Source organism: Microtus oregoni, unplaced genomic scaffold (genome assembly GCF_018167655.1).
Source record: "Microtus oregoni isolate MIOR12 unplaced genomic scaffold, Mior012 000035F_ref0000213, whole genome shotgun sequence".
Taxonomy (NCBI): Eukaryota; Metazoa; Chordata; class Mammalia; order Rodentia; family Cricetidae; genus Microtus; species Microtus oregoni.
The window spans coordinates 20465871-20487777 of NW_024543094.1; the positions used below are offsets into that span (position 1 = coordinate 20465871).

Genomic DNA, 21907 nt, shown 5'->3' on the forward strand with positions numbered 1-21907 from the left:
AAATGTGCCTAGAACATTTTTTTTTGTTTAAAACTTTGGCATTATTTATTTATTTTGTGTGCCACTGCATACCAGGGGCAAGGGGAGAGGTCATGTTGGCTTGAGGAATGCCACAGTAGGGGTCAGAGGACAACATTCAGGAATCAGTTTTCTCCTTTCACCTTTTGGTCCCAAGGATCAAACTCAATGTCTTCAGGCTTCGTGGCGAGTGCCTTTACCTATCCAGACACCTCACTGACCCTAGGACCATCAGGTTTATGTCTGCAGCGAATCATGTGTGGTTTTACAAAGCATTAAAACGACTCAAGCTCTGCTTCATCCACATCTGCCGATTCTTTTCCAAATGAGGTGTTCCAACAGATGGTCCAAGTGGGCTAATGTTTTAACTTTCTGTGGCACTAGCTTACCCGCCCCCACTCCTCATCACTTCATCCCCTGGAACCAGCTCCCTTCCACGGCAGAGAAAAATCACAAGTAACAGCTTTCCAGGATGTAAGGAATCCCGTTTGCCTCTCTCGAACACAGTTCCACACGCGAACACTCATCCTCTGCCCTCGTTCTCATGAAAGCAATGCTTGCTCCCTCTGTGGAGATCTTGGGCTTAGCCTGACACCATTGGCACGTTGGGAACCAGCTTTTCTCTGTTCCCCACACACCAGAGCTCGGTTTATGGAGAGTGATGAAAAAGAAAGTTCTGTTTATTCAGACAAAACCTAATAGGAAATGGGGGTTGGGGTGTGAAGGGAAGAAGGGTTTTCTGCTGCTAGAGAATGAATTAGAGCAGGGAGCCTCGGAGGAGAGGGGCACCGGGATGCGGGGAGCTGGGCTGCAGCCGTGGGCAGGGTCCTCCCATGCAGACACACAGTGAGAGGCAGTTAAAGCAGCGAGCCCACGTGGGAAAGGCCAAACGCACAACAATCAGGCTTTGTCCGTAATTGGCTCCATGTGTGCGGCTGGAGTGAGCAAGAGGGTGAGCGAGAGGGGAGAGGAGGGAGAGAAGGAGTCCCAGGGATATCTTTGGAGAGGGGTTTTAGGTTACATGTCATTTGTCCTCCTCCTCTCTTCCTGCCTGCACTGCCCAGATTCAAAGTAGACAGGAGCAGAGAATAAATCTGCACCGATACTCAGTTGTTCATCCAAACCTGCAGGCTTTTCCTAAATGGCACTTGAAGGTGTCACAGGTTTGAACAAAGGACGGATGTGTTTTCCAAACAGTCGTCTGTCCAGAGCTAGGGGATTGTGTCCTTCCAGCTTGTTCTGAGAGGACACAGTGGATGGTTGCCTCTCCTGTGACCCCGGCCCCAGCAAAGCCCCTGAGAGCTGAATTTATTTATATTTCAGTAAATGCAACTTCCTGTTTCCCAGGGGTATTAATGGAGGGTTCACTGAAGAACTCAAGGCTTTGGCGGTGCAGTTCAGACAGTAAGGGACACTTTGATGAACTAAGTGCAAATAAAACAGGAGCACATGTGTTCAATTATGGTTAAATCCGCATAGAAGAGAATGTTAATGGAAATCAAAATAACTCTGGGCCAGACTCCCCCCCCCCCCCCCACTGCAGCACATTCCACACCCTCCCCAATGTGGCGGGGGCATGGTCATGCTTTCTATAAGGAGAAGTGTCTACTCCCACCAACGGAGCCCCCCTTCCCCAGTCCCTATGGAGAAAATGTCCACCTCCTCTTTTGACCTCAAGGCTGAGTAGTCAGCTTGCCCAGAAACATCTGTTGGTCTGTCCATAGATTTTGAGATCTGCACATTTCAGGCTCCTTGCTGAATCTACAACATTTATATTTGTTGTTTATTTTCACTATTAGAACACAAGTATGTTTCTCAGGAGGAGACAGGCACACATACTCTACCTGATGTGACCACTTTAGGGGAGGAGAAGGGATGGACGCTTGCTGAGTTGCCAGACAACCAGCCAGGAGGGTTCCACTCTCAATGAATGAAGCGATTTCCATTGTTTGTGTTTCACAGGTGAAGGAACGGAGACATACACATAAAAAACAAGGTGACCAGAGTACACTGATGGACAGGCAAGAAGTCAGATGTAGACCGAAGTAACTTTGTGTAACTGCAGGGTCTAACTTGGCCTATTCTACTGCCAACTGTCATAGGTCATTTTGTTAGCTCGTGGCAGTTTCACAACCTAGAAAAGAAAGCCTCCTAATGGGCTTGCAGGAGCGCTGGAGCTTCAAGGTCAAAGGACTAGTGAGATGAGCAGTTTCAAAGTCTCTCAATCTGCTGCCATCACGACATCCAGGCTTGAGTCCAGGTCATAGACAACCCCCAAAATGCTAAGGAAGGGACAGTGGGGCCCCGCCTCAGGGGCTCGAAATGGAGCTGAGTAAGAAGAGCTTAGAAATGGGGTCACCTATGGTAGGACTGGACCACATGGATGCCAAGTTCACTTGGGTCCCCATGGAGCCAAGGGGGAGGAGGAGGAAGAGGAGTGGCAGCCTCCAGTTTTTCACTGTCCTCTGCCTGCCAAGTGACAGGAAGAAAACAACAGTCACACAGGCAAGGACGAGGCTCTGTGAATCAATGGGTCCAGATACAATGGCCCAAAGAACTGACATTGGGAAAGAGAATGAACAGGATGGTGTGAAGGGGTTGGAACAACTTTATCTTGGAGAGTGCATTATCTTCACTAGGAGAGGATAGTCCCAGGCCATGTGTATCTGCAGTAGTCTAGAGGGCCCCTGGCAAGCTAGGCAGGATGCTGTGGGCTAGGTGTCAAGAATGGGTGGTGTGGGGCTGGAGTGCTGGGGCAGCCATGCTCAGGGGTTCAGTTCCCCCATGCTGCTGCCCTTGATGGCTCAAGGAGCCAATGCATCCGGCTGATGGAGGGTTTTGTTTGTTTACTTGGAACATTTCCTTCCAGTCTTGAGGAGAACATTTACATGAAAGTCTAGACTGAAGCCGCTTGGGGATGAAGTGAACTGCATTGTAAGAAAATCAATGTTCTCCATGCTCCAAAGCAAGGCGCATCAAATCAAAGCCATGTTCCAGGTCACTGGCAGTTGGGTGTGAAAGAGGAGATGGGGGTAACGGCTTGTGGGACTGAAAGCAGTTTATGACACCAGCCTTGGTAGAAAGAGACAGGAAGAAAGGAAGAGATCATCTGATGTATATCTGTGAGTCTCTCTCTCTCTCTCTCTCTCTCTCTCTCTCTCTCTCTCTCTCTCTCTGTGTGTGTGTGTGTGTGTGTATGACTGTATGTATGTGTTTGTGTTTAAGTATGAATTTAGGTGTTTGTATGTATGTGTCTGTTTGAGTAAGTACACGTTTCTGTGTGTATGATAGTGTATGTATTTGTCTATGTTTGTGTGTGCTTGTCACACACCCACAGTTGCATAGCAACTGCCCGAAATCAGAGCAATGAGCATACTGGTACATGTTACAAGCTACACCAGGGCTAATGAACGCTGGCGGTTCCCTGCCGGTCTACACATCCACACTCTCAGAGCATTAAGTGGCTGGCTCTCAGTGCACTGTTCCCTCTATGTTTTGTGCCCCTGACAGAACAGCAAGGAAGCAGGTCAACAGGCAGGGTGGCTTCCTGTGGGAGGAAGGCGCTGGAGGACACTGTGCAGATGGGGTGCCAAATGGAAGCTCTGGAGGTTGAGGGCGTGCTGAGAGGAGGGACAAAGGGCCCTGAGCTGAGGAAGGAGCTGGAGAGGTGAGCCGAGGGACCCTTCTGGGTGACAATTTCACAATCGGAATATGGGATCCTTCTTAGGTTTGTGTTTCTTACTATATTACAAGGGACAAATTAAGGAAGAGAAATTGACTTTGGTTGCCACTTAGGAAACAGACAGGACAGGAAGTGAGGCCTGGTCATAATCCTCAAGGTCTGCTTCCAGCAAGCCACTTTCTCCAGCGAGGTTCCACCCCTTAAAGGTTGAATGCCTCCCAGGACAACACCTCCAGATGGGGAGCAAGTCTTCTCAAGCATAAACCTGCGAGGGCCACTTCTCACACAAGCCCTAACGCTGCTTGCTTTGTCTCTTCTACAAAGCGGAAAGATCCTAACCTGAGGGACAAAGTCACGACAAAGTTGATGGGAGACCGAGCTGAGAGTAGAGACTTCCATCCTCAGCTGTGGCTATTCCTTGGGACATTTTGCACAGTATTAAAAAGAGCGTTTCTCAGTGTTTTGAGCTCTTAGGACAATAGGTAGCCACTATTACCACCTTCTTGTTTATTGCCCTGGAGGGGCTGCCAGGGTTGATAAGGGAGCATCCTATGGATGCTGCAGGAAGAAATGTAGTGGGTTTGGGTGGGGAGATAAATTTTCCTCTTTCCCACATCCCTTCTCCTCCCCTTCACTCTTCTCTCTCTTTCTCCTTCCCCTCCCTGTCCTCCCCTCCCCTCTCACCCTCCTGCCTCCTCTTTCACTAGTTGGCTGAACTTGACATTTCATTTAACCCTTCATTGAGACAAAGAAGAAAAAGGATCTGGGGTGGGTCTGCCCAGATTGGCTCCTCTGTCACTGCTGGGACAAGGTGTGGTGCTCAAGGCCAAGGGTCAACCTGCGTCTGAGATGGCTCTGTGATCATCTTACATACCATACCACACTCTCTGACATGGGCCTTGGCCCTGCCCAAACTGAGCTTATTCTTTCCTTTCGTTGCCTATATCTCTTCATCCAGTCCTCGGGCACCTACTGAGTGTCTGATGAGATGACACAGCCCCCTTCGTGGCACGCTCTCCTCCTGCAGGGACCATTTTAAATGTTGTACTTGATTACAATGTCTTATCATTGTAATAGGTGCTCTTCTTTCCCTGAGTGAAGATGGAACCATGAAGGCACAGAGAAGGGCAGTCCCTTGCCCATGGTCACACTGTAAATCGTTAGCCACCTTACTCCCCATGTCACTGCAATGTATCACAGCTGGCTACATCTTCCTGTGGCCCCAGGAACCATAATAGCCTTTGCGAACCCCACTGTCAATCTTTCTGTTTCCCTGTGTGTGGTTGGCTCCAGATTCATGCTTCATTCACGGGAGGTCCTCAAAGGCTGCACCGCTGAGCCACCTGCCTTCTTAGCCTTTTGAAAACTTGGTGTTTGGTGGGTTTCAGTTCAGTGATGGGAGAAGAGAATGAGTTCACCCATAACAAGGCCCCTGATCCCATCAACTCAAGACGTCCCTCCTATCACAGTGGAAACAGACCCCACCTTCTTCCAGACCAGAGGGGAAGATGTGGTCTGTGTCACAGAGACCTCCAGATAATCAGGTGTCCTGGAGTTTCCTGAGAGCTTTGAAGCAATAGTTAAGCTGTAGAGATTGTGGAAAATCTTAATGCCTGTCATAGGACAGTCACCAATATTCTGTCTGAGTGTCTTGAACACAAAGCATAAGGCTGTTGGTCTGCTGGGCTACATGGTTTAAGTTTTCACTCAAGGACAAAGAACCAACAGAGGGCTTGCTTGCTCACAAGCAGCAAGCTGTGTATGTCTCTCTCTGTGTGACTTGTTTATGTTTATGCGAAGGTATGTGTGTGTTAAATGAAAGTGCATATGTGTGTATGTCGGCACATGTGTGTGCATGCATGTAGAGGCAGGAGACAAGCTCACCTATCATTTCTCAGGTGCCACCCACCTTGCTTTTGTTTTGTTTATTGTCTCTCATGAACCTGGAAATTGCAACACATTAGGCTGACTGGCAAGTGTGCTCCAGGCAGTTTTCTGTTTTCACCCTCAACCGCTATCCCCAGTGCTTGGATTACAAGTGCACATCACCACACTTGGCTTTTGTTTACATGGGTTCTCAGGACGGAACTCGGGTCTTCATGCGTGCAAAGCAAATGCTTTATCGACTGAGCTGTCTCTAGCCCAGGCAGGAGGATTTCATTCTTTTGCATGAAAGATCTTCACACCTTGCCTTGATATGATTGGTCCCCACTAGCACCCTACTTTCCCTTGCTGGCTATAGGTCACTCAGAGGCAGCAGTCTGAGCTGATGGCTCTTCTGCATGGTTCGGGGCTAGCTTCTTGCGCATGCCGTTAAGAGTGATGTCATGTCCTAGTCCTGGGGAATTGATACTATTGCCAGGATGCCTGTGTGATTAAGCAGGTAATAAGCTGACCTATGGGGCTGGCTCTGCAGATGGGCTTTCCAGATCACTTTGCAAAGCCCTTTTTCATGTTCTGTCAGCTATGGATGGATTTTGATAACTAGCATTGATCTGCCGTGTTTATGAAGTGCACTTTGCACAGGGTAACCTGTGTAATTACACCTGGAATGGCAAAATAAATAATGCCCTTATCTGTGGTATTGACTTCACAGAATTAGCTGGATATATATGGAGTGCTTCTGAGCTGAGCCGGTACATGTGGATTTTTGATTTTCAATAATCATGGCTCCCTCGTGCCAGGCATATAAGATACTCAGCTAAGTGCTGAGTGGCAAATGATCAACTTTTAAACCTGTTTCTCATTTGTATGCTTCCTTTTTTCCAGGCAAAGAACTTGAACATGTAATCTTCCTTTTTTAAAAAATGATTTGTTTATTTAATGTGCATTGGTGTTTTGCCTGCACGTATGCATGTGTGAGGGTGTCGGATCCCCTGGAACTGGAGTTATAGACAGTTGTGAGGAGGCTCCCATATGGGTGCTGGGAATTGAACCTGGGTCTCCTAGGATAGCAGTCCAAACTCTAAACCATTGAGCCATCTCACCAGCCCTCAAACATGTAATTTTCATCCACAGACTAGATCTAAGGGGAGAGAGCAACATGGCCTTGTTAGAAAGAAAGACTGGCATCTCTGAACCTCACGCCGTGGGAATATGGTTTATCTTGAGTGTGCCCCGTACACCCACTAACCCAGATGTCAAAATGTCAAAGGGCTTCTCAGTATAAGTTCATGGCCAGAATGGGTGAAATACTTTCAATGGAGCAATTCTTAGAGGCAAACGAGGATGAATGGAGGATTCTGTAACTCTTTGGCCTACGCCACTATGTTTGCATTTGAAGTCTCTATAACATAAAGACAAGTTGTGAAAACTGAATGAGATACTGAGTCACATGTGTGAAAACAGGGTGGTAAACAACGATAGCAAGGGGCTGGACAGATGGCTTAGTGGGACCAGCACTTGGTGTACAAGTGTGAGGAGATGAGTTCGAATCTCCAGAACCCATGTAACGAAGTGGAGACAGGAGTGAATCCCTTGGGGCTCTCTAGACAGATAGCCTGGAACACACAGTAAAAACCAACAAAGAGACCTGTTTTAAAACAACGTGGAAGGCAAGTATCGACACTTATTGTCAGAGTTGCTGTCGACCTCTGACTTCCATGATTTGCTATGGCATGTATGGCACTGTATTCGCATACATCACACACACACACACACACACACACACACACACACACGCCCCCAAGACAAGATTATCACCTGCATACTATAGAACAGTATATATTGGCCTTCTGTGCTGGCTAGTTTTATGTCAACTGAACACAAGTTAGAGTTGTTTGGAAAGACAGAACCTCGACTGAGAAATCACCTATACCAGATTGGCCTCTGAGCAACCCTGTGGGGTATTTTCTTGATTGATGAATGATATGAGAAGGCCCAGCTCACAGTGGGTGGTGCCAGCTCTGGGCAGGTGGTTTTGAGAGGCTGTTCATACCCCAAGGAGCAAGTCAGTAAGCAACATTCCTGAATGCCTTCTGCTTCAGTTCCTGCCCTGAGTTCTTACGCTGGCTTCTCTCAGTGATAGATTTATAAGTTGTTAGGTGAAATGACCTTCTTGTCCCCAAGTTGCTTTTAGTCATAGTGTTTTATCATAGCAATAGAAACAGTAATTAAGCAACCTCATTTTGTGACCAAAGGGAAGTCATTCCGACTCACCTTTAGCAAGGAGGCGATAGTAGTTCTGAGGGGCTAATTGACAAAGGGTGAAGGGTAGAAAGGAGGTCAACCAAATAGTGACAGGCTTATTGCATAGTTCAAACAGGAAAAGGTGAAGTCTAGAATCTTAATATTATTTCTCTATAGCTTCTATCTGAAGAGACCTGGGGAAGGATGGTCCTAATCTTCATGATAGATGCATGGGAGGAGGGGAAGGTCTGGGAAGATGCTGAGTGGCTCTAGGAATGCTGAGTTTCTGGTGTCTGGGTGTTTTGAGATGGCATTTAAGAGAAGAGTCAAGCCTGAAAATGTAGCTCTGGTTTTTCACAGCATTCAAGCAACCACCAGACAAGTTCTATCATTAGAACCATGGGATGGCCATTTAGTAATGGACAGCTGTACTTCTTGTGAACACTGGAAATGATGCTCTTCAACACGTCCATTGAACACTGAGCCTAGAAAGAGAACAACACAAGTTCCCAGAAAAGGACTGCTCGCAGGAGAGATTATAAAGGGGCTTGTAGGATGATGGGCAAGAGAAACAGCAAGAGGACAGCTATGCAGGACACTAAGAAAGGAGCTCATCTAGCCCGGTGGTGGTGGTGCACGCCTTTAATCCCAGCACTCTGGAAGCAGAGGCAGGAGGATCTCTGTGAGCTGGAGGCCAGCCTAGTCTACAAGAGCTAGTTCCAAAAACAAACATTCAAACTGCCTAGGCTCCCACAAAGCCAGTACGTGCAGTAGGATCAAAAACCCATTGCCATTGTTCTTGAGTTCTCAGTAGTCCTCATTGTCCGCTATGTTCAGCGCGTCCAGTTTTATCCCAGGCTTTTTCAGATCCAGGCCAGCTGGTCTTGGTGAGTTCCTAATAGAACATCCCCATTGTCTCAGTGTGTGGGTGCACCCCTCACGGTCCTGAGTTCCTTGCTCGTGCTCTCTCTCCTTCTGCTCCTGATTTGGACCTTGATATTTCTGTCCGGTGCTCCAATGTGGGTCTCTGTCTTTGTCTCCTTTCATCGCCTGATGAAGGTTAATATTCAGGAGGATGCCTAGACCTGGATGCAGGTGGGGGTTCCTTGGACTTCCCACGGGGCAGGGAACCCTGATTGCTCTTTGAGCTGATGAGGGAGGGGGACTTGATTGGGGGAGGGGGAGGGAAATGGGAGGCGGTGGCGGGGAAGAGACAGAAATCTTTAATAAATAAATAAATTTAAATAAATAAATATAAAAGGTAACAAAATAAAAGAGTCATACTGAATTAACTGTATGTAAATAATGCTTGATATCTTTTTATCATGACTGGAAAAAAAACAACAAAAAACCCAAAAAAAACAAAAACAAACAAACAAAAAACAAAAATAAGGAGAAGGAGGAAGAGGAGGTGGAGGAGAAGAAGGAGAAGGAGGAGGAGGAGGAGGAGGAGGAGAAGAAGAAGAAGAAGAAGAAGAAGAAGAAGAAGAAGAAGAAAGAAAGAAAGAAAGGAGCTCATTAAGCTCATCTAATTGACAAAGAATGGAGAGTTCAGAAAAGATGCATGTAACTCTATCATGAAGATCTTAGAGGAACAGGATATTAAACCAACATTAGAAAAGATAATTATTATCTCCAGGAAAAACAAACCTGTAAAGGTCACCAGGATATGTAACTATAACATACACTATTTCTCAAGTATAAACAATATTTTGTTAAAATAATAAAATTAGTTTTTACACTAAACTACAACATCAATATATCAAGAAGACACAGGGGCAAAGAGAAATGTGTGTGTGTGTGTGTATGTGTGTGTGTGTGTGTGTAGGGATATAACAAGAGTTAAAACCCTTAGGTTGTGCTTGCTTCAGCAGCACATATATTAAAATTGGAACATTACAGAGCACTGACTGTTCTTCCAGAGGTTCTGAGTTCAATTCCCAGCAATCACATGGTGGCTCACAACCATCTATAGTGGAATCTGATGCCCTCTTCTGGCATAAAAATCATACATGCAGATAGAGCACTCACATACATAAAATAAATAAATCTTAAAAAAAGAAACCTCAGTTTGAGGAGATGGCTCAGTAAGTATAATATTTGTTTATCTTGTCAGCATGAGGATCTGAGTTCAGTCTCAGAAAACAACCCAAGTTACATTTTGTTTTTAAAAGAATTGGGGATATGGATACAGGTTCAATCTTGGGACTCATTGGTCAGCTAAGCCTAACCTATTCTATGAGCTCTAGACCAGTGAGAGACTAATACCTATCCTCTAGCCTCTACAGCATATTCTCCTAAGTGTGCATTTACACACATGTGTGCACTTCTATACACATGAACATACACATACACGAATAATTAAATCATCGTGTCTCAGGGTAGCAACATAAAATCTCAAAATTAAGTATTTAAAAAGTTACTATGTAAACACATATGGTGGATTGAATAAGTGTGCCCTCCCCCCCCCCCCCCCCCACAGGTTCACATATATCTGAGTGATTAGTTACTGGGAAGTGAAATTGCTTAAAAGGATTAGGAGGATTAGGTGTGGCTTTGATAGAGTAGGTGTGGTTTTGTTGAAGGAGTGTCTCACTGGGAGTGGAATTGGAGGTTTCAAAAGCCCATGCTAGGCCCAAGCTCTCTCTTTGCCTGCCTGCCCGCCCGCCTGACTGCCTGCCCGCCCGCCTGCCCGCCCGCCCGCCCGCCGACCCGCCTGCAGACTGAGATATAAAGTACTTCCCCAGCACAATGTGTGCTGCCATGGTCCCTGCCATGATGGTGATGGGCCAACCTTTGGAACTGTGGGCAAGCCTTCGGTTAAATGTTTTCTTTGTAAGAGTTGCTTCGGTCATGGTGTCTCTTCACAGAAATAGAACAGGAACTAAGGCAACATATTATTCAGAAAACTACAGCTAACCACTAGATTACACATAACGTTTAGAAGAACACAGTTTCCCCTCGGAAGAGGGACTCAGAGGTTGGAAGGAAGGGATTGGAAGCTGGAGTATTTCTTTATGAGCCTTCTAGTGTTCTTTAATGTTTATGTTCATGAAAATTGCCATGCACATATGTTGATAAAAATCAAAATGAAATTGCAAGCAGAAGGAGCAATGTTACAGGAAGCTCGAGTCAAATAAGGATTCAGCACAATAGGATAATAATCAGAAGGTCCTGGATGGCCACGAGAAGGCGCACATGAAATGCTGGTGGCAGAAGCCAGGCTCAAGAGGGGAGGGCTGGAGGCACCTGCCTCCTTTTGAAAGGACAGAGTCAAGTGTAGATAATCAGGCTACGTAATACAACAAAGAATGTTTCAAGACATCTGCTTGGTTTCTGGTTATCCCTTTCTTCAGTTTGTATTGGGTGCCCTTGGCTTATAGGGAGGTCTTGGAATATCCGTGGAAGGCAGAGAAGTAAGAGCTGAGTGATATGACTCTCATTTTCTGAGACAAGAGGTGCAGAGGCTGACAGTTGGAAGCAGAACAACACAATGCTTTACTAACCATTCTTTTTAAATATTGATTTTTAATAAAAAATTTACATGTATGCATGTGGGGGTATGTGTATGTGAGTGCAGTTACTCTTTGAGGCCAGAGGAGGGCATCAGATTCCATGGAACTGGAGGTATAGCTGGTTGTAATGTATCTGTCTGAGGAAGCTTGTGCCCATGCATGTGAGGGCCATGTTCTCTCAGGAACCCAGCCGCACAGCTGCAGCTAGAGAAGCCCCATGTGGCAACAAGGTATAGTGAAACAAAAGATGTGCCAAGTCCCCTTATCTCATCTTATAGAAGAAACCTTGCATTTATACAGAGCACACCCACCCACCCCAAATGTCCCTTGGCGCTCCTGGACAGCAGCTGTCGACGTAGAAACAGCTGCTCTGGAGGTAGTGGATGACATCCCAGCGAGCATGCTCAAAGTGCTCAAAGCTATACAGGAAAGGCAAGAGTAATGGGACACTGGTGCAAATACCCGATCTAGACAATTTGATTCACTTGGGAAAGCCTGCGGTTCCTAGCAAGGCTGGAAGAGAAAATTCCAGCCTGCAGATTTCAAGTCACCTCTTTGTTTATTTAGGATACCAATCTCAATCACTACGGGTTGTCAGACATTCTTACTTGTTCTTCCTGGGAAATGGATCTGAAAGGGCAACCAGGAGCTGGAGCCGCTAAGAACACTTTGCTCTTTCAGAGGAACTGGATTCAGTTCCTAGCACTCTCTTGGTAGCCATCAACCATTTATAACTCCAGTTCTAGGGGATCTGATGCCCTCTTCTGGCCTCCTTATGCAACAGGCACACATGTGGTATACAGACATACATGTAGGCGAAATACCCATGCACATATAATGAAATATATATATGTTTATATATTTAAGGCAGCCACAGGTCATCTGGCTCAGAGCACCCTCCCTAAGGGGTTGGCAGTGGAGTTTCTCTAAGAGTTGAATCCCCATCAGCAACAGAGCTAAGGATAGATTTAGATTTAGCCACAGGTTGACAAGTTCATGCAGAGAGTGGATGCTGTGCTTGGAAAGCACTCAGATGCCATGTAATTATAATGTGTGTGTGCATGCATGCATGTGCGCATGTGTGTTCACTTTAGGTGGTAACAACTGGAGAGTTCGGAGTGGAAGGAAGAGAGATGATTTTACAGTAAAATCCCTAAAATGAATTTCCATTCTAGGGGTCCAAGCAAGGAAGAAGAGAGAAAAGAAGAAAATGAGCATGCCCAGTGCCTTCTCTGCACCCCAACCCTAGGTGCCTCTCTGCACCCCGCAGCCGGCTTTAAATCTTTGCTGTAGTGGTGGATGCTGAATAGTCTGAGCTGCACGTTTACTGATGAGAACAGAGATTCTCTGAAAGATGAAACATTTGAGACAATGCTTTTACGGCAAGGGTGGGGACCCAGCTGTGTCTGTGGCTTCAAAGTCCACGGCTAATCCTCTCTAGTATTGTTACATGCTGACGGGAAAAGCTATACCAAACATCAAGGAAATGCTTGTCACCAAAGTTGGGGTCAGGGAGAATTATCCGGAAGAGGCACATGAAGCACCTACAGTACCCATAGCATCCTTTGTCATCCGGGTGCAGGCCACACGGGGAGTCTGCTCTGCAAATAAGTCTTTGCTTTAGGACATCTGCATTTCACACACACACACACACACACACACACACACACACACACACCACATACCATATACTGTGGTGTGTTTTGTTGCTGTTAGCTTGTTTATGGTATTAGGGATTGAGTCCCAAGTTGTGTGCACACTAAGAAAGTGCCCTTCTACTGTGAGTTCATCTTTGACTCTGTAGTTTTCATTTTGAGACAGGATCTCACTAAGTTGCTCGGGCTTGCCTTTAACTTACTATAGGCTAGGTTCACCTCGAACTTGCAAACCTCCTACTTTAGCCAGGACTATAGGCCTGCACCACCAGGTGTGACTCACCTGTCTTATAATAAAATTAGAGCACAGAGCTCCTACTCCTCACACCCCACCCACCAAATTCTTTAGTTTTTATAACTAAGGTGGCCTCTGTCATGAATGTGTCAAGAAGAGGTTCTATAATTTGGTAAGAAGTGCAGAGGACAGGCAAGATGGTACGGGTGCTTGCTGCTAATCTTGGCAATCTCAGGTTGATAGCTGGAACCCACACGGCAGATGGAGGGAACTGACTCCCACAGGTGGTCCTCAGACCTCCACACATGTACTGTGGCATGTGTATGCTCTGATAAATGAATACATTTTAAAATGAAAGTGGAGAAAAGTACAGAGAGCATAGAATTCTCTTTTGCATCTTGATGTTCTCACCCAAATCAATTTGTCTATGAAAATGAATAATACGCATTTTAAAACAAGTAGTCAATGTCTATCCAATGGTGTCAACACAGCATATTCTATGCTAAGAAGGCTAGATGCACCCTTGAAAACATGAGTCTTGATTCCCTGCACCCATGTAAAAAGCCATATTTGATCACTGCACTCATGCAACCCTGGAGCTGTAGGGGTAGGGGCAGAAGGTTGCTCTAATGGGGTCCAGGTTCTGTGGGAAACCCTGTGCCGAGGGAAAGAGGCAGAGAGAGCAGGGCATTCATTGTTCTCCTCTGGCCTTCCTGGGAGAATGGGTGAAGGAACCCTCCAACTGGGACCAGGAAAGTAGAATAATTAAGCGAGAAGCAGTTATTGAATTAAAATGATTATTATTATAAAGGATGAGACGTATGAGAGTTCCTCCCCTTGAAGAGGAAGAACACTGCCAGGCTTGGAAACAAGACCATGGGAATGCAGAGAGGATAGAAATGAAATTGGGGAGTCAGGCAACAAGGGGGATGCAGTAACGTCCTTGGGGTCCTCAAAGAAAAGCAATTTTCTGATTAATTTTTTCCCTCTGAGACACTCAAACTCTTACTGCTCCTTGGCAATGCCGGAGACCATCCCATACCTCAACTCTGCAGAGAGGGTTGGCCATCAAAGCTAGTTTGCTGTCTCGCTCTCTATGAACTGATGACCCTGGACTAGACATGCAGGAGACTCTGTCCATTGTCTACCACATACATACTCTACCTTCAGGCCTCCTTCCTAGTACATGACTATATTCAGAATGAACTCCAGCCATTCAGCTCCCCACACCCTCCTAAAAGAGAAAGCCCCTCTGGGAATTCTGCCAACATAAAGTTGCCTCCATCTGAAGATAATTTATAAATTAATAATAAGAAAAATGCTCCAGACTCTCCTGCTTGCCAAAATACACCATTCATTGTAAAGTCCACGAAAGGGCCCTAGTGATATATCGCCAAAAAGTGCCAACCTTTTCCTCATTCTAAACACAGACTAGTATGCCCTCACAGCAGGCGCTGCAGCCGCCTTCCCTGGCAGAACAAGTGTTGATCTTGGAAAGATCACACCACCAACACCTTCCAGTGCATTGCCACCTGGAAGTCTGCTTCTGCAGTCCCCTGCACACCAGCAGTAACTCAGAGCACAAGCCCAAACCAAGTGCAAGGAGGCCCCCCCCCCCCCCCCCCCGTGGTTGGTCTGGGGTGGCGGCTCCGTTGAAGGGGCTTTTCAGAATTGCATTGCTAAAATCATTGCAGGAAGCGGGAGGGGGTGTCCCTGTCAGCTGCCTTAAAGGAAAATAAATCAAACCAAACCAGCTTCATCTTATCAAATCAATCCTGAAAACCGCCTGTGGACAGTGGGATCAGCGACACTACCCAGTCATCTGCATTTCTCTACAGGGAATGATCAGTATTTTGAACACTATAAATTTCTCAACTCCCCTCCCCCCACCTTCCCCTTGCCCCAACACACACACAGACCCCTGGAATGATCTTTTCACAAACAAATCTGGCTCTCCCAGGGAATGCATACCATACCAAAGGGGTTTTGATCTCTCCTGTTTCTTCAGGCCATTCATTCAAACTTCTGCAACTCACTTGATTCAAAATGCCACACCTCCGTCAGTTAATCCATATGGACAGTTCTGTGTCACTAGGAACAATACCCCACCCCCAGCTCTCCCATAGCACATTAGTAAGACATAACAATGTTGTGTGGAAATGGGACAATTACAAGCTAGAAGCTTCGGCTACTCTGGGGACATGATTCCTAGGTCATTCAGGATGGCAGGGACAATCTTTGCACATGGGAATAAAAAGCTTTTACTTACAAATACATCCATGAACAGGTGCTCCAGGGTCGTCTCAAAGCCATCCAGTCTGGCAGCTAGAGTCATGGTCAATGTCCCAATTCGCTCTACGGCTCCACAAGCAAGCTGCCAACCCTTCCGCTCACAGAACACCCTTGGTGTCGCAATCGGTTACCAGGCAAAGTTGCCACTAGTGAGAAGTGGAAATTCTTAAAATAAAACAGAGCATTGCAGAACAGGCTGCCCAGGCTCGCTAGAAGAACTCATAGAGGGTTTAGGAAAATCCCAGACTCCGTTAATGATTCTATGCTGCCAGACTGGGCACAAAGGTCACCAGGTGAAGAAGGCAGCCTCCTCTGTGGAACTTCACAATGTGGAGTGCCCACTAAACGCAAGGAATCTCAACGGCAGAAGATGAGCACAGCTAGATGGGGGCAGAAGCGAGACTGGGAAAATGCATGAGCCGTCTGACTCTGATATTTATAGGGCCACATGTTTTTGACTCCAGCCATTTCTCAGTTCATTTCTGACCTTTCATAAATGGCTACACACAGTGGAGTGTATTGTCGAATGGGGGCAGTGGGTCCTGCAGAACTTGGCTGTGACCAATGCCAGGGCAATTCACACAGACACGCCATCAATGCTTCTTTGTGAAGGACGCATCAAGCCTTGTTCTGTGCGCCACGACAGAGAAACACAGTCTTGTGGAAAACAAGGAAATGAAAGTTGGAGGGTACTAAATTTTTCCCCCAGAATATTATTAGATCCCATACGATCGCCCCCCTCCCACACCCCCGCCATGCAATGGTAGATAAACATCTCGGAAATAGACTTCAGCTCTGTGTCAGCTCCTCTAGCACCTGCCAGGTAGAATATTCATGAAAGCTTTGAAATCCTTTTCTGCTTCTACAGTTTCACTCCTTTCTATTCGTACAAGCATTTTAAAACATTGTAGCAAAATACACACGACACAAAATGTGCTGCTTCAACTTCTTTTTGTAGTGATGTGTGTGTGTGTGTGCACGTGCATGCACACGCTTTGGTATACGCGTGTGTGGAGGCTAGAGGGCTATGTTGGGTATCTTCCTCTATTGTTCATGTCCCATGTTAATCCCTGGAGATAAGACCGAACCTGAAGATTGTTACTTTTTTATTCTTGCTGGGTTGGTGATTTGCAAATCCCAGTGATCTTTCTGTCTTTGCCCCCACCCCCACCCACTTGCTGGCGTTATAGTCAAGCATTTCTTTTTCTTTTTTCTTTTTTCTTGAGGTTGCTGGGGAGCTGAATTCAGGTCCTCATACTTTCTCAGGAAGCTCTCTTACTCATGGAACCATCGCTCCAGTTTCACCTCAGCTGCGTCAAGTGTGGAATCAGTGATGTTTTATCATGCTGTTCACATCACTGTCCAGTTACGTGATGTACAGTTTTGTATTGAAGTGTTGCTATCAAACAACTCTGGAAACTTGGATTTTGTAAAACTGAACCCCAATACCATGAAACACTAACTCTTCATGTCTCTCCACCTTTTTCTCCCAGCCTTTCTCATCCACAATCCTACATTCTTTTTTTTTCTGTTTGTTTTTTGCTTTGCATCTTACTTGTCTAGGGATGCTCTATAAGGGACATACTGTATTTGACTTCTGATGACTGGCTTATTCATTTACCATAACATCCCCAAGCATATGTTAGAATTTTTTTTCTTTTGCCTATGCATGCATTTGTGGTGTGCACATATGATGTGTGTTTGTATGTGTATGTATAGTTGCACATGTATGTGAAGGCCCAATGCTGACGTTGGGTGTTTTTCTTGATTGCTATTCATTTTTTTATTGAGGTAGGGCCTTTCACTGTTTGCTGTTCTGGCTACTCTAACAAGCTAACTTGCTCTGGGAATTCCTTGTTTTTGTTTCCTCTGCACCAGGATTGTGGGAAGGCCACACTTTTATGTGGCTCTTGGGGATCTGAACTCTGGTTGTCACCTTTGTGGAGCAAGTGCTTTAGCCACTGAGCCATCACCCCAGCCCAGAATTTCTTTTCTTTTTTAAGGCTGAAATCATATATCCAAAGAAATAACATCACTTTGGGCAAGTTTTCAGAACTGAGAAAACCTCCAGGTACACTTGGTTGTCAAGACCATAGTAGACATTTGTGCTGTGACTGTACTAACAAACACAGCCCCAGTGTAGAAAGACAGCCTCCTAATTACCACACTCGTCCTAACGCAAACGTCCACTCTCCTGATTCCAAACAGGGGAAGCCCTTACTAGTTAATACCCATGTCAGAGAAGGTAACCCATGTGAAGTCGAGGAGGGAACAGAAGTCCGAAAGGCTCACATTCTACAATACAAACACTTTCACGTCTACCCCAGTTCTCTAAAAGGAGGGTAGCAGAAGTTCTCGGTTTAGTTCCCACACAAATGCGCATTTTCTCAAAGATCAAGGGAGACAGATTCAGTATGTGTAATTTAAACAGAGCCACCATGAAATAAAGTCCCTCTCCCACTAGAGAGAAAACCTTGATAAAAAGCTTACCATTTTTTTAAAAGCAGTTTGAAGGGCTGTCAAACTTGCTTAGTTTGACAGTCTGTCATCAGTTACGCTCAACGGTCTGGCGTGTTACAGTCTGGAATCTGTTTTTGAGGCCCTCGCGGGAGGGGGCGGGGGGGGGAGGAGAGCGAGTGACACAACAGGTGTGTCTTGTTAAGCGGTGGCGTCAGAGGAGGAGTGGGGGCGATGCTGTGATGGACAGCTTCAATAGCTGAGACTGTACAGAAAACACATTTCCCTGACAGGGGAGCGGCTTCCCAGGCCTTCCTATCGGCTAGTGTGCTGGCAGCCTCTGACACAGATTCTGTAACTAGAGCCACATCAGCAAGACTCAATACAGACGACTTCCTGCCTGCCACACAGCTGCCATCTTGTGTTTAAACTATAGTCGCATGCCTTGCGGCCATCTTTTGTTGACTACAGCTCTGCCTCTCCTCGTAGAGTTCCCAAGGCTTCTGTTAAAAAGGCTGCCTGGAAGGCACTCAAGGAGTCAGGCGTCTCTCACCGAGCAAGGCAATGATGTGGGCCAGCACCGGCCATACCACGAGAAGACTATTAGGGAAGACAGACGTGTATGTCAATGCAATATTATTCTGGTCTTCCAAAAATCTCAGCGAAGTGTTCAAATCAAGCCTTCATTGGCCCACTCTTCTGTGAATTAAACTGGGAAGAGATATTTACCTAGTTTTGTGTGTCCATGTATATACTGGAGTGCTGCGGTACTCAGATGTGTGTGTAGAATCCAGGAGTCAATCTTGAATCTCAAGTATTGTTCCTCAGAAGTTGTTCACTGTTCTTGTTGTCTACTTATTTAAGGCAAGATTTCTCAGTGGACTCGAAATCACCAACCAGGCTACCTGGGCGGCTAGCCAGCCACAGGGCTCCTGCCTCTCTTCGGTTCTGTGATTACAAGCACTTGCCTCCATGCCCAGCACTTTTATGTGGGTTCTAGAGACAGAATTAAGGCTCTTAGGTTTGCACGGCAAAGCCTTTGTTAACCGAACCATCCCACTGCCCCGCCAAAGTATTTTTTATTCACAAAAGATATCCTAGTTTATTTAATCTGTCCTCTTTCTGGGGTAGAGCAGTGGTTACCTGATGGAGAATGATTGGTTAAAAGGAACCAATTATCTTTAATATTCCTCATTTAAGGAGTCAGCTTCCCTGTCTCAGCTATGGCTTTTCATGGCCATTTTCTACAATTGTTTGAGCTTGGAAGAAGCAGCAGACATCAGGGGTAAGCAACTCTGTACAGTCTAGGCATGCAAGTGGCAAGTATTTTAGAGCAGTACCTAAGGACCATGTCTCAAGGGCATATATATTATGTGAGTGGGTGCATCCAGGCCATGACACATGGCACACACACATGCATGAAGGTCAGAGGACAACTTGCCAGACTTGGTTCTCTCCTTCTTCCATGTGGATTTCTGGGATTGAATTTAGGTTATCAGGCTTGAAGGCAGGTGACTTTACCCTCTGAACTATGTCCCTGATTCTAGTGAGGCTGTCTCTACAATAGTTTCTAGAAGGGAGAAATTGGTCAGAAAGGAGTTAGCCTGGTGTGCAGATAGGAAGTAGGTAATGGGTTATAGATATTACTCAAGAAAATGCTGTAGACGAAAAGCAGTCACTGGATACCAAGGCGGGTGGTTGACCACCCTAGTTGGCTACCTCTGTCCACCTCTGCAGTTCTGGGATCACAAGCACACACCACCACGCCTGACTTCTCAGGCAGATGCTGAGGCCTGAGCAGAGGGCCTCATGTTTCTGTGGTGGCAAAGTATTGATGTGAGAGTCTCCTCTGTGTGCTGTGATTACTATTAATGAATAAAGAAACTGCCTTGGCCTGTTGATAGGGCAGAACTTAGGTAGGTGGGGAGGACTGGACTAAATGCTGGGAGAAAGAAGGGCAGAGTCAGAGAGATGCCACGGGGCTGAAAGAGTCAGGCATGCCGAATCTTTGCCGGTAAGCCACTGCCACGTGGTGATATACAGATGAATAGAAATGGGTTAAATTAATATAAGAGTTAGCCAATAAGAAGCTAGAGCTAATGGGCCAAGCAGTGATTTAATGAATACAGTTTCTGTGTGATTATTTCTGGTCAAAACTAGCTGGGTGGCCAGGAACCAATAAGTACCCTCCTTCCAACAAAGTATATCACTGGATGAGTTATTTCTCTGACCCTGAAAATTTTGATTCTGTTTGACTTTCGAACGCATAGTTCTGTCTGTGTTATGAAACCCCTCCCCAAGGCTTAATATTTTGCTGCTCGGACAAACAAAATGTCAATCTTGGGAGTGCAGAATCAGCTATCTTCTCTATTTAGACATACTGCTGCTCTGGGTCCTTCTTCCTAGGACTGAAAGACAATTTCTCTTCTAGAAAGCTCTGTTTTTTTGTTTGTTTTCACTCCTGGAAATAAGCACCCACTTTAACTGTTCTATGAGGCTGAGGTTCTCCCACTCAACATCAGCCCACAGTTCAACTCCTAGCAAGTCATCTCCATTAAGGACAGATGTGCACATGTCCTAGACACCTGGCAGTGGAACAGACAAGTGTATTTAACTGGAAACATCTTTCTGTCCACTCAAGAGCAGTAATTTTCTACTCAAGCTCACTTATTTGAAGACCAAGTAGAAAACAGTGGGTCAGATTCCTGTAGGACTGAGCAAAACTGGTCCAAAAGCAATCTAGCAAGCCACTTTATGCTTGTACCAGTGAATGTAAATAGTCACTAAATCCAATTGTTGGAGCAAAGCCTAAGATGTTTAAAAAGTAAACTCATTTTTTTTTATCTCCATCACTCAAATTTGACTCATACACCTGGAATATACTACAGTAATAACCCTCAACAATGGAGACTTTAATCCAGTTTGAGCAGATTTTTGCATATGGTGTGAGATTTCATTCTTTTTGCACAAGGATACCCAATTCCCAGCACTATTTATAGAAGAAACCATCCTTTCCCCAAATCTGGAGGACATTAGGCTGACTGAAACAAAACAGATGCATAAAGACAAGCCTAGTATGGGCTCACTTATATGAGGAATCTCAAACAGTCAAACTCGCAGAAGGGGAGAGTAGAATGGTGGATTTTGGGGATTGGGGAGGGGTTTGTGGGAAGGTGATGGTCAGAGGGATAAAGTATTGGCCATGTGAGGTGAAGTTCTGAGGACCTAAAGTCAGCAGTGTGACCACAATTAACAATGCAGTACTGTGTGCTTGAAGTGGGCTGAGAGGGTCAACATAAAGTCTCCTTCTCTCTCTTTGAAGAGCACGAGCGTGCATGTGCATGTACATGCTTGCACGCACGCACACACACACACACACACACACACACACACAGTTGTATTTTTACTCTTTTGGGGGACCCGCCACCCAGCTACTAAATAAGCACACATACCGCATAGAGGCTCATTCTTACTTATAAATGCCCAGCCTAGCTTGGCTTGTTTCTAGCCAGCTTTTCTAACTTAAATTGTCCCATCTACCTTTGCCCCTGGACTTTTCCCCTTTCTTACTTCTGTATATCTTACTTCCACTCTTACTCCATGGCTGGGTGGCTGGCCCCGACTGTCCCCCTCTCCTCTTTTTCTTGTTTTCCCTTTTTCTCTTTCCAGATATCTCCTATTTTTTTAATTTTCTCTGCCTGTCAGCCCCATCCTTTCTCCTGCCTATCTACTGGCTGTTCAGCCCTTTATTAGACCAATCAGGTGTTTAACACAGGCAAAGCAACATAGTTAAACAAAGGCATCATAAAAGGATGTGGCACATCTTTGCATTGTCAAACAAATGTTCCACAGCATAAATACAAATATCACATGTTAAATTAATATTCCACCACAGAGAGGAGAGAGAGAGAGAGAGAGAGAGAGA

The 21907-nt window shown here is 45.7% G+C and overlaps 1 protein-coding gene across 3 annotated transcripts in view; it reads right to left on the minus strand.

The window, feature by feature from the left end:
- Frmd4a (FERM domain containing 4A) overlaps positions 1–21907 on the minus strand; it is a 582923-nt gene that overhangs the window by 306795 nt on the left and 254221 nt on the right. Inside the window, exon 1 of one of the 3 annotated variants that reach the window (XM_041630654.1) lies at positions 15503–15601. The exons of 1 other annotated variant lie outside the window; for it this stretch is intronic. In XM_041630654.1, coding sequence (XP_041486588.1) covers positions 15503–15568 — 66 coding nt within the window. In that variant the 5' untranslated portion in view covers positions 15569–15601. Of the gene's footprint in view, positions 1–15502; positions 15602–21907 lie in introns of those variants that run through there. One more of the 3 variants, XM_041630652.1, reaches the window with a different exon arrangement.